Source organism: Bufo bufo, chromosome 5 (genome assembly GCF_905171765.1).
Source record: "Bufo bufo chromosome 5, aBufBuf1.1, whole genome shotgun sequence".
In the NCBI taxonomy this organism is placed as follows: Eukaryota; Metazoa; Chordata; class Amphibia; order Anura; family Bufonidae; genus Bufo; species Bufo bufo.
This window is the reverse complement of record NC_053393.1, coordinates 67068520-67081693: the sequence shown is the minus strand read 5'-3', so window position 1 is coordinate 67081693 and position 13174 is coordinate 67068520. Positions and strand designations below refer to the sequence as shown.

General features: G+C 43.7%; 1 protein-coding gene across 1 annotated transcript in view; it reads right to left on the bottom strand.

Moving 5' to 3' along the window:
* Nucleotides 1–214: 214 nt before the first annotated feature.
* COLEC10 (collectin subfamily member 10) overlaps nucleotides 215–13174 on the bottom strand; it is an 84495-nt gene continuing 71535 nt past the window's right edge. Inside the window, exon 7 of the mRNA XM_040433051.1 lies at nucleotides 215–690. Coding sequence (XP_040288985.1) covers nucleotides 299–690 — 392 coding nt within the window. The 3' untranslated portion in view covers nucleotides 215–298. The remainder of the gene's footprint in view (nucleotides 691–13174) is intronic.

Here is a 13174-nt window from a genome sequence, read left to right as displayed (position 1 = left end):
TTGGGGGGGATGTCATCATTGGTATTGATAGAGGTCACTATAGCGAAACGATGGCTGGCACTCCTATGTAGTGCTCCGACTGACATCGCTATGACTGGAACTCTGGGGCGGTTATGAGCCCATTGGCTATGGCTGGTAATATTATAGTGTCACAGACTATGACTGATAAATGTAGGCACCCATATACGTCTCTATGAAAAACCTTTGACAAAGCCCATGTTATAGCTGTAATTGCACGGTTATACTGGTTTTACACATGTATGATATTATAAGGACATAAGGCCATTTCCTATGGCGATTATTTGGCCTTTTTCAGGAACTCACAGACAAAGTAAATAGTCAGCTGACAGTCGACATCATTCCAGGCGCCGCTGCTCAGCATCTCCACGCAGTCCTCGTGGCCCGAGGCATCGTTAGGCTCCCCGTCCTTCCAGTTGCTGTAGTCCTGCACTGGAGTTCTGTCCACGTACATGAACTGCTTCTCTCTGTCAAAGTCATTGATGCCAATGAAGACCCGTAACAATCCCAGGCTGGAGAGGTACTCCGCCATCAGTGAGTTGGTGCTTTGGTCCTTTGGCATTGCCAGGGTGCCCCCTCTGATCCGACACTGCGTCAGGGCGTCCCTGTAACTGCTCGCTTCTTTTACAATGTAATAGAACTTCTCTTCTGTTTCCCGGATGCCAGCGATGACTATTGGAGACAGAAACAGGCTGCCATCACTTCATTTTGCTGCAGTTTTATGTAAAACTACTCAGGACATTTCATGATATCACCATTAGCTGTGCCACATGAAAAGCTTAGTTTTAGTGCACTAATGATAACTCAACTTTACTACATCTGTGCATATGTAACAGGGCTGTGTTTGTCAGGTGCAGCGGTGCTGTGTTTGCATTATCTGTGGTTTGTGATCAGTGCACAACTACACACACAAACACTGCAGTTCCAGTAAGTTATCCAGCAAATTTGACACATGTAGCATGGCGAAAATTTTAATCCTCCCACTGTCTCCTGCGTCCTACGTGATGGCTCAGAGGGTATGTTCACATGAGGCGGACATGCTGCAGATTTGACACCATGAATTTGCATGTGGCAAATCCACAGCTTGTTACAGTGTCAGCAAAGTGGATGGAATTTTAAGAAATCCCATCCACACTCTGCTAATAAAAATCTGCAGTGTAAGGCTACTTTCACACTTGCGTTCAGAGAGGATCCGTCTGGTGTCTGCACAGACGGATCCTCTCCTATAATGCAGACGTTTGGATCCGTTCAGAACGGATCCGTCTGCATTATAGTTTAGAAAAATTTCTCAGTCTGAAAGTAGTTCAGACAGATCCGTCCAGACTTTACATTGAAAGTCAATGGGGGACGGATCCGTTTGAAAATTGAGCCATATTGTGTCAACTTCAAACGGATCTGTCCCCATTGACTTACATTGTAAGTCTGGACGGATCCGTTTGCCTCCGCACGGCCAGGCGGACACCCGAACGCTGCCACACTGATGCATTCTGAGCGGATCCGCATCCACTCAGAATGCATTGGTAGCTGGACGGATGCGTTCGGGGCCGCTTGTGAGACCCTTCAAACGGAACTCACAAGCGGAGCCCCGACGCTAGTGTGAAAGTAGCCTAAATTGACCTGCGGGTTTGCACCATGGCATACATAGGGTGAAATCTGCAGCAAAATCCACAACACATGGATAGATCATTAATATTGGCTCGGTTTGTGGTCACTGTAAAGATTATACTACTCAAAATGCAAAGCAATAGTGCAAGATCTGTACAGACACTGAATCAGCAGGGGATACTAGGAGTTTTCAGCTCTCAAGCATACATTTTAGTTAGTGCGGCTCTAGAGTATAATACAGAATGTAACTCAGGATCAGTACAGGATAAGTAATGTAATGTATGTACACAGTGACTGCACCAGCAGAACAGTGAGTGCAGCTCTGGAGTATAATACAGGATCAGTACAGGATAAGTAATATATGTACACAGTTACTTCACCAGCAGAATAGTGAGTTCAGCTCTGGAGTATAATACAGGATGGATCAGTACAGGATACATAATGTAATGTACGCTGCTCAAAAAAATAAAGGGAACACTTAAACAACACAATGTAACTCCAAGTCAATCACACTTCTGTGAAATCAAACTGTCCACTTAGGAAGCAACACTGAGTGACAATCAATTCCACATGCTGTTGTGCAAATGGGATAGACAACAGGTGGAAATTATAGGCAATTAGCAAGACACCCCCAATAAAGGAGTGGTTCTGCAGGTGGTGATCACAGACCACTTCTCAGTTCCTATGCTTCCTGGCTGATGTTTTGGTCACTTTTGAATGCTAGCGGTGCTTTCACTCTAGTGGTAGCATGAGACGGAGTCTACAACCCACACAAGTGGCTCAGGTAGTGCAGCTTATCCAGGATGGCACATCAATACGAGCTGTGGCAAGAAGGTTTGCTGTGTCTGTCAGCGTAGTGTCCAGAGCATGGAGGCGCTACCAGGAGACAGGCCAGTACATCGGGAGACGTGGAGGAGGCCGTAGGAGGGCAACAACCCAGCAGCAGGACCGCTACCTCCGCCTTTGTGCAAGGAGGAACAGGAGGAGCACTGCCAGAGCCCTGCAAAATGACCTCCAGCAAGCCACAAATGTGCATGTGTCTGCTCAAACGGTCAGAAACAGACTCCATGAGGGTGATATGAGGGCCCGACGTTCACAGGTGGGGGTTGTGCTTACAGCCCAACACCGTGCAGGACGTTTGGCATTTGCCAGAGAACACCAAGATTGGCAAATACGCCACTGGCGCCCTGTGCTCTTCACAGATAAAAGCAGGTTCACACTGAGCACATGTGACAGAGTCTTGAGACGCCGTGGAGAACATTCTGCTGCCTGCAACATCCTCCAGCATGACCGGTTTGGCATTGGGTCAGTAATGGTGTGGGGTGGCATTTCTTTGGAGGGCCGCACAGCCCTCCATGTGCTCGCCAGAAGTAGCCTGACTGCCATTAGGTACCGAGATGAGATCCTCAGACCCCTTGTCTGACCATATGCTGGTGCGGTTGGCCCTGGGTTCCTCCTAATGCAAGACAATGCTAGACCTCATGTGGCTGGAGTGTGTCAGCAGTTCCTGCAAGACGAAGGCATTGATGCTATGGACTGGCCCGCCCGTTCCCCAGACCTGAATCCAATTGAGCACATCTGGAACATCATGTCTCTATCCACCAACGTCACGTTGCACCACAGACTGTCCAGGAGTTGGCAGATGCTTTAGTCCAGGTCTGGGAGGAGATCCCTCAGGAGACCATCCGCCACCTCATCAGGAGCATGCACAGGCGTTGTAGGGAGGTCATACAGGCACGTGGAGGCCACACACACTACTGAGCCTCATTTTGACTTGTTTTAAGGACATTACATCAAAATTGGATCAGCCTGTAGTGTGTTTTTCCACTTTAATTTTGAGGGTGACTCCAAATCCAGACCTCCATGGGTTGAAAAATTTGATTTCCATTTTTTTTTTTTGTGTGATTTTGTTGTCAGCACATTCAACTATGTAAAAAACAAAGTATTTCAGAAGAATATTTAATTAATTCAGATCTAGGATGTGTTATTTTTGTGTTCCCTTTATTTTTTTGAGCAGTGTATATACACACTGACTCCACCAGCAGAACAGGATATAACACCTCCTATTACTTCTATGCGCTGCTGCGCATGAGCGTGGACTTAGTCTTCATATCGCCAGCATATGTCCTGTCAGAGGACTTACTCTCTCATCCCCATGACACAGCACAGTATTCGTCATATATTAGCGAATTCGAGATTTACTTGAACGCAAAAAATCGGCAATGTAATATTCGCGTAATGCATGCTAAATACAGGCGTGGGTCACTATAGCAACATTTTCCAAGTTGCTAGAAGTTTCCTGAGACTGGAGAAAATGGTTGGCACGGCAGAACATTACAATAGCTTTATATGCAGATAGAGTGCTCCAATATATTTGCGATTGCGAAATCGGCACTAATGATGCGAGTATTTTGGCGCAATACGTGCAACTTCACATTTTAACAGGACTTATATTAGTGATTGGTGCACTAATTATTGTTGTGAACTTGTGACATCACAGCACTATGTATGTATGTACAGTATGTATGTATGTATATATGTATGTATGTATGGACAGCAGAACCTACAGCTACACTATATCACTATCTAACCTACCCTGACTATCTCCCACTAACTATCTGTATTATATATATAAGCTAACTAACTATCTAATATAACGACACAGTAAAGCAGAGAGCACAGCAATGTCACTGCTCTCTCTCTCAGAACTCCATAATACTACAGAAAATGGCTGCTGGGGAGGTTCTTATATAGTAAGGGGCAGGCAACTTTCCTATTGGTTGCTAGGGATGTTGCTAAGCTCAGACAAAGACATTGTAGCCTTCTCATTGGCCCACAAGCAAGAAGGGAGGTTACCGATGAAAAAAAAATCTAGAATATTCGAAATTACAAATATATATCACTATATTCTAAATATTCACTAATTCTTGAAGTGCCGATATTCGCGATTAATATTCGCTATTCGAATATTCGCGCCCAACACTACTAGATATTCCCTTATTTAATCATGGCATATTAATTTACTGAATAAATAAATAGTTATTATACAGGATTATACAGGATCGTGGTTTCTTAATTTATTACATAACATCATTTCATCATGTTTAATAGCATTTGGCCGCATTTCTTCTCGATAGTATTCATTACATATGTTGCATCATCTTAAAAAAAATTATTTGAGTTATTAGGATGATCATGTTTTCTTTAGCCCTTGATTATTAGATGTAGACTAATCTCATTGTTAATACTGTCCTTCATTGATGATCCTCTCAAATCATTATTTGGACCTTCTCACAGCGATTCTTGCAGCTTATCTTTTCTATATTATCTCTATTTTACATGATTCATATCATTTTTTTAAATTTTATTATTCTTATTACTCTTGATCATGATTGTTTATAATAGTTATATAACTACTAGAGCATTCTTATTACTTTTATCTCTTATTTTATTATTTTTAGTGTTTTGGATTTTCTTTTATTCTTGGTCCCAATTATTTACCCTTTTCTATACGGATCATGAGGAAATATCCTGACATTCTAGGGCTCTACATGGGAGAGACATTTTAAAGGGGGGGGGGGGGGGGAGGAGGAATAGTTGTTATTTAAAGTCATACCCCTACAATCAGTTATACTTATTCTTACTCTTTAATCTATAGTAGTATTTCCATCTGTATACCTCTTATTTGAGCCACTAGAGTCAGAGGAATGACACATACGGTATGTGAATCCTTCATTAAGTCCCAACGGAGATAAGCTTTTCAGGCGATATATCCATTTTGTTTCTTCTTGTAACTTTCTGTCAATGTCTCCTTGTCTAGGACCCATTTTCATTTTCTTTATGATCCAAAACATCAGATTTTTAGTATTGCCTCTATGTTTATCCTGAATGTGTCTTGCAAGGGCTGTATCAGAGTCTGTATTAATACAGCTTAAATGTTTTGAGCTACGTCTTCTCAGTTGTTGTATGGTCTTTCCTATATAGAGCTTAGGACATCCACATTCAATAGCAACAATTAATATACTCCTTAGGGCTCATTCAGACGGCCGTATGCTGCCCGCAAAAATACTGAATGCTATCCGTTTTTTTGCGGATCCGCAAAAAAACGGATCTGCAAAAAAACGGATAGCATTCAGTATTTTTGCGGACCCATAGACTTCAATGGGGCCATGTCCTGATTTTCACGGACAAGTATAGGACATGTTTCATTTTTTTTGCGGATCCGCAAAAAAACGGATAGCATTCAGTATTTTTGCGGACAGCATACGGCCGTCTGAATGAGCCCTTAATCTGATACTTTTTATTATCCACTGGATTGGTAAACTCTTTCTTGGGGACCATCTTGTTGCAGAATATACAGTCTCCACAAGGGTATGAACCCCTCGTGGATAACCTCATGGTTTTCTGCTCTTTTCGATTCTGCTGATAGTGACTATATACTCGACTTTCTTTAAGGTTTTTGCCCCTTCTATATGTGATTGTTGGATTAGGGGAATTATTTCTTTTAGATCATCATCTGTCATCAAAATGTACCAATGACGCCTTAAAATGTTCCTAACGTTTTTATGTTGCACATCGTATGTTCCAATACATCGTATTATTTTCTTATCTTCTCTTGCTTGCTTTTGATTCTGCAATAGAGTAGTTCTTTCAATGTTTTTAGCTCTATTATATTCCTTGTGCAGGACCTTTTCAGGATAGCCTCTGGCTCTAAATCTTCTATACAAAAGCATACTTTCCTCCTCAAAACCTTCTTTAGTGGAGCAGTTTCTCCTTGCTCGTAGGTATTGGCTTATCGGAATACCTTTCTTCAAAGCTGGTGGATGGTAGCTCTCCCAATGGAGTAGATTATTAGTTGAAGTGGCCTTCCTGTACACTTCTGTCTTGATACTCCCAAGAGGAGGGTGACGATGCAGCTCCTGGCCGGGCAGTCAGGGCATTTGTGGGACATGGGAGGAGCCGGGCTGGAAAGGGAAGTGGATCCAGTGACCAGCGGCCGTCGGTCCGTGGCCAGGCGTCTAGATCACCTCCAGTGCTTCACCCTACCCCCTTGGAGCCTAGTTGTGGGTCGCCGGCGGTCCGATCTGCGGAAGAAGGCGAGCTGAGCCCGTAGTCTTGGTGTGCGGCAGACAGGGCTGAAGATGTGGAGGCAACCAGAGTCAGTCCTTCAGCTACAGAACCGGCTGTGATAGCGCCTGGAGGATGTTTGCAGTGGTCGGCAGCTACTAGGAGTACTTCCCACGGACAGCCAGGTGAGAGAACGTTGAGTCAGGCGGTTGTTTCTAGGAAGGGGGTTTCATTCGGGCAGATGGACGGTAATGGGACGGAGGGCCTGACACAGGAATTTCTACCGGGGATGCTAACACTGACGCGATACAAATCTAGCTCAGCGGCGTCACCAGCAGTGGTGTGGACCCCTTATATGTCCATAGGGGCTGTGGACCAGGTTAATTTACCTAGTTCGGGAAGTGCGTCGACTGTGCCGGTCGTTAAAGTGGCTGGTGCATCGGTCGTGGGGGTGACGGCTAGTGGCGGCAGAAAAGGGTCAGCTGGAGAAGAGGTTAGGCTTGCTGATGCGGCAAGGGGAGAAGGATATGTTTACTTTGAGGGCCATTTAGGGGCTCACTTGAAGCCTGAGGTTAGGGAAAAGATTTGGAGGGACGAATATGTTGAGATATTTTCGTTGCTTCCGTTAAGTTCAATTTGGATTGGGTTAAGCCGGATGAAAGCAAAAAGGAGGGAGAGGAGAAGAGGCAGTATCAGCTGATTCCGCGCACGTTTATGAATTGGTTACAGGCGTTTGCTATTTTAGCTAGTGTGGTAGGGGAGAAATGACCAGAGCATTTTTAGGCTTTATTTAGTTATATGGAGGCCATTGGGGAGGCTTATTGGGTGTATGGGGTGTTGGTTGGCTTAGATATAATGAGCAGTTTCGGCAGAGGAAGGCGGTTAGGCCTAGTATTAGGTGGGACCATAAAGATATTGGCCTATGGATACATTTAATGGCGGCGCCAATAGGGGGTGTGCAGCCCTTTCGTGGGATAGCCGGGGGTCCCCGGCAACGGAATCGGGCAGTGGGAGCAGGAAAGGCTGTTGGCAATTTAACGAAGGATACTCTAAGTTCCTTTCTGATTGCCAATACAAACATGAGTGCTCCGGTTGCGGTGGCGCCCACAGTTTTTCACAGTGTTTTAAGCGGGGAAAAGGGAAGGGACACGAGGCTTCACAGAAGAGGGGTGACTCCTGTGAGGGTGGACGAGATGGAGCCATTTTTAAGGAGGTACCCAAATAGGGAGGCGGCGGAATTGCTGTTAGCTGGTTTCAGGGATGGTTTTAGGATTCGTTGTACTTCGGAGGGTGCTGGGTTGTCAGTAATTAGATTTCTGCGCTACAACGACCAGAGATTGTTTCGGAGAAGATTGTAAAAGAAGTACAGGTGGGACGTGTTGTGGGCCCGTTTAGAGAGTGTCCTTTGCTAGATTTGAGGGTTTCGCCATTGGGTCTGGTGCCAAAGAAGGAGCCGAACAAAATCACCTTTCGTTTCCGGTGGGAAGCTCAATAAATTATGGTATAGAGAGGGATTTATGTTCCATCTCGTATACGTCGTTCGACGCAGCGATTAGGTGGGTGTGCCGTTTTGGATGCGGGGCCCAGTTGGCGAAAATGGATATTGAGGCGGCGTTTTGTTTGTTGCCGATTCATCCAGACAGTTTCCACTTGTTGGGTTTTAAATGGGAAGGTCAGTTTTACGTAGATTGTTGTTTGCTGATGGGTTATGCGATTTTGTGTTCTTTGTTCGAGACTTTTAGCTCTTTTATTGAATGGGTAGTGAAACAGGAGGCTGGTTGGACTTTGATGCTGCATTACCTTGATCACTTCCTGTTTCTGGGACCGGCGGTGTCTCATGTATGCTCGGTTCTGCTGCATACAATGGAATGGGTGGCGGCGAAATTCGGAGTTCCTTTGGCCCCAGAAAAGACTGAGGGGCCTGAAACGTCCGTTAAGTTTTTGGGGATAGTGATAGACAGTGTGGCCATGGAATGTAGACTGCCGGAGGATAAGGTGGCAGATTTGCATTCGGCGGTGGCTTTTTTGCGGAAGGCTAAGAAGATGCAGTCCGGTTTAGGTAAGTAAAATTTTGTTTGTCGCATTTTGCAGATGAGGCGTGTTTTTTGTCGTCGCCTGGCCATGGCTACAGCGGGGGTGATTGCACAATTATGTTTTTTGCCGCCTCCGTACATAGTGCACCATGACAGCTACGTGGTTTGGCGGATGTGTCCAAGAGTTTTTTGGTACGCCAGGCGTTGAAGGAGTATCGTCGTAGTGGGAGTAGCAAGGATACCCATCTTTTTCGGTGTTGCAAATGCTGTGGGGACAGGTGGGGCTTGTGTGCACATCAAATTATGAAATTTGTTTGTTTAGAGCAGCGTTTTCATTGGCATTTTTTGGAGCCTTTAGGCTTTCTGGACTGGTTGCCAGTAGTCGAGTTTGAGGCGGGGGTTTGTTGCGGGAGGATGTCTGTGTTTGTGAGGATGGTTTGCGGTGTGTGTTAAGTAGGTTGAAAACCGATCCAGAAGGTAGAGGCGTATGTAAATTACTACATCCTTTAGCTGGGTCGGTGCTGTGTCCGGTGCGTTGTTTTGAGGAATTTATGGGCGTATGTTTATATGTGATGTGGTGGGTTCTTTGTTGACGCATCATGATGGTACGGCCTTGTCGCGATACCAGTTTGTGGCGGTTTTTAGGAGGTGTTTGGGGGCAGTGAGTTACTCCTTTCAGATTGGGGGCGGCGAGTTTGCGTCTTACTCCTTTCGGATTGGTGCAGCAACGGAGGCTGCTAGGTGGGGTTTGGGGGATGACGCAATTAAGCGTATTGGCCGCTGGGTATCGGCATGCTTTCGGTCCTATATTCATACTCACCTGTTGTGAGGTGTTTGGGGGTTAAGCGGGTGTAGGCTTAAACACATATAAATTTAGTTTTATTTGCTTTCAGGGTCTACCTCGTGTTTGACATGGATTTTTGGACATTCCTATGTTTATTGGGGGGCCTTGTGAGCTGATGTGTGACGGAATGGCCGTCAATTAGGTTTCCATCATGAAGTGTTGCAAGTCAAGTGGATTGGCTTGCATGGTCTTTTATGGGGTAGGGTGTTACCGGCGTTTCACGTGTATGCTTCTCTTGATCGGCCACCTGATATTTTTGTGTTGCATGTAGGTGGTAACGACTTGGGGATCCGCCGATCTAGAGATGTCATTCGTGACATAAAATTAGATTTGTTGCGGTTGCTGGAGGAATTCCCTGACTTGTTGGTAGTCTGGTCCAACGTGGTAGCTCATCAGTCTCGGAGATTTGCACGGTCAGTAGAGCGGATTAATAAGGGTTGGGTAAAATTGAATAAGGAAGTGGGCTGTTTTGTGCGCAGACAAGGGATTTTTGTGGTAAGACACAGAGAATTGGAGGCGGCGTCGCCTCAATTTTTGCATGCTGATGGTGCACTTGAATGATGTCGGAATGGATCTGTGGGCCTTGGGGCTTCAGGAAGGTTTGGAGACAGCCCTTAAGGTGTCGCAGGACGTACATCGGTGAGGTGTCACCAATGTTCGCCAGTGGCAGGAATCTGGGGATCCTGAGAGGCAAAACAAGGGTTAATAGGTGCACGTTTGAGCGTGCATCTAATGAGGCTTGGTAAATGAAGCTCCTGTTTGGGCTAAAAGGCCCACAGGGGTATATGTTTATATATTGGAGGATTTAGTGCCCTAGGGTCGGTGAGTGCGGCCAAGGGTAAGGTTGTAATACAAGTGGAGGTGGTGATTGATGGATGGCAGTTTACTTTGGTTGCCTTCCAGGATCCTTTAAAATTAGGAGGTTATACTGATGGGTAGGTTGGATTATGTTGCGGTATTATGTTATTGCACGTTATTATGTGTGTTAAGCCTTATCATTAAAGAGGTTTTATACTGTTGTATTTTATTTAATAAATCGGCTGCTACAGCCATATACCAAGAAAAAGTCTCTGAGTATTATTGGGTTGGGTATTGAATGGGTTGGTAGCCGAAAGAATCTTGCATCCTAATAAGTCAGTAATTCCCCCTAATCCAACAATCACATATAGAAGGGGCAAAAACCTTAAAGAAAGTCGAGTACATAGTCACTATCAGCAGAATCGAAAAGAGCAGAAAACCATGAGGTTATCCACGAGGGGTTCATACCCTTGTGGAGACTGTATATTCTGCAACAAGATGGTCCCCAAGAAAGAGTTTACCAATCCAGTGGATAATAAAAAGTATCAGATTAAGGAGTATATTAATTGTTGCTATTGAATGTGGATGTCCTAAGCTCTATATAGGAAAGACCATACAACAACTGAGAAGACGTAGCTCAAAACATTTAAGCTGTATTAATACAGACTCTGATACAGCCCTTGCAAGACACATTCAGGATAAACATAGAGGCAATACTAAAAATCTGATGTTTTGGATCATAAAGAAAATGAAAATGGGTCCTAGACAAGGAGACATTGACAGAAAGTTACAAGAAGAAACAAAATGGATATATCGCCTGAAAAGCTTATCTCCGTTGGGACTTAATGAAGGATTCACATACCGTATGTGTCATTCCTCTGACTCTAGTGGCTCAAATAAGAGGTATACAGATGGAAATACTACTATAGATTAAAGAGAAAGAATAAGTATAACTGATGGTAGGGATATGACCTTAAATAACAACTATTCCTCCCCCCCCCCACACCCTTAAAAATGTCTCTTCCATGTAGAGCCCTAGAATGTCAGGATATTTCCTCATGATCTGTATAGAAAAGGGTAAATAATTAGGATCAAGAATCAAAAAATCCAAAACACTAAAAATAATAAAATAAGAGATAAAAGTAATAAGAATGCTCTAGTAATTCTCCGACAGGATCATGATTATAAACAATCATGATCAAGAGTAGTAATAATAATAATAAAATTACAAAAATTGTATGAATCATGTAAAATAAAGATAATATAAGAAAGATAGACTGCAATAATTGCTGTGAGAAGGTCCAAATAATTAATTTGAGAGGATCATCAATGAAGGACAGTATTAACAATGAGATTAATTTACATCTAATAATCAAGTGCGAAAGAAAACATGATCATCCTAATAACTCAAAGAATGTATGAACATGATGCAACATTTGTAATGAATACTATTAGAGATGAGCGAATTGAATCCCACAAAGTGGAATTCAATCCGAATTTCAGGAATTATTCGATTCGCCTAGAAGCCGAATTTACTCGTGCTTCGTGTCAGTGAATCGATTATTCCTGAAATTCAAACTTACCGCCTCCATTTGCGCGTGAAGGGCCGCCAGCCTCCATCTTGCTTGAAGATCTCAGCTGGCGTGATGACGTAAACTCGCGCCGCATGTGATTTCTGCCTAGATCTTCAAGCAAGATGGCGGCCGTCCCATAGCGTGCAAATGGATGCGGTAAGTTTGATGTAATTTTTTTTAATGTTAATTTCACACTGTTTGTACACTCAGATTTCGCGATCATGAATGAACGCAGCATCTGAAGGGTACAGTGACAGGGGCGGCGCTATCGCAGCTCCCTGGCATTGCACCCGCTACTTACAAAAAAAAAATGCGCTTCGTGGTGAAGTAATTCGTCACGAAGCAAAATTTTTTGTGAAATTCGACAAATCAGCCAAATCGAATTTTCAAGAAATTTACTCATCTCTAAATACTATCAAGGAGAAATGCGGCCAAATGCTATTAAACATGATGAAATAATGTTATATATTAAATTAAGAAACCACGATCCTGTATAATCCTGTATAATAACTATATTTATTTATTTATTCAGTAAATTAATATGCCATGATTAAATAAGGGAATATCTAGCAGCTAAAATAATGAATGAACCTTAAAGGGGTTATCCGAGTTAATAAAAAAAATAAAACACTTAAAATCCATCAGGATATACATATAATTTGGTTAAGCTTGATTTCATCAAGTTAAAACCCATATTTGCACCTTTTCATGGTCCTGTCATTGTTTGTTTACATGCTGCAGTACAAGGTGAGGGGGCGTATAACAACAAAGCCTGAGCTCTGCCTCATGAATATTTCTGGGCGTGAACAACCTGACCTTTCCCGCCCCCTGCTCTGCACTTTGCATAAAAATAAATAAATACACACACCGGGCAGAAGACCTCCCTGTCACATTGCAGCTGCACAGTGTAAGTTATGTTATTTTACATACATTTCTTTCATGTTTGGTTTAGTTTCTAGTCTAAAAATTTTCTTTCTGTTATTACAGTATATCAAGGAGGATGTATTTGCACTAATTCCAAATTCCGTCACCATAGAAAATGAATGGGTCCGCACCCGTTCCGCAAAATTGCAGAACAAATGCGGACCCATTTGCGGATGTGTGAATGGAGCCTAAGGCTACTTTCACACTAGAGGCAGGATCGATCCAACAGGCTGTTCACCCTGTCGGATCCGCCCTGCCGCTATTTTGCCGTGCCGCTGGACTGCCGCTCTGTCCCCTTGACTATAAAGGGG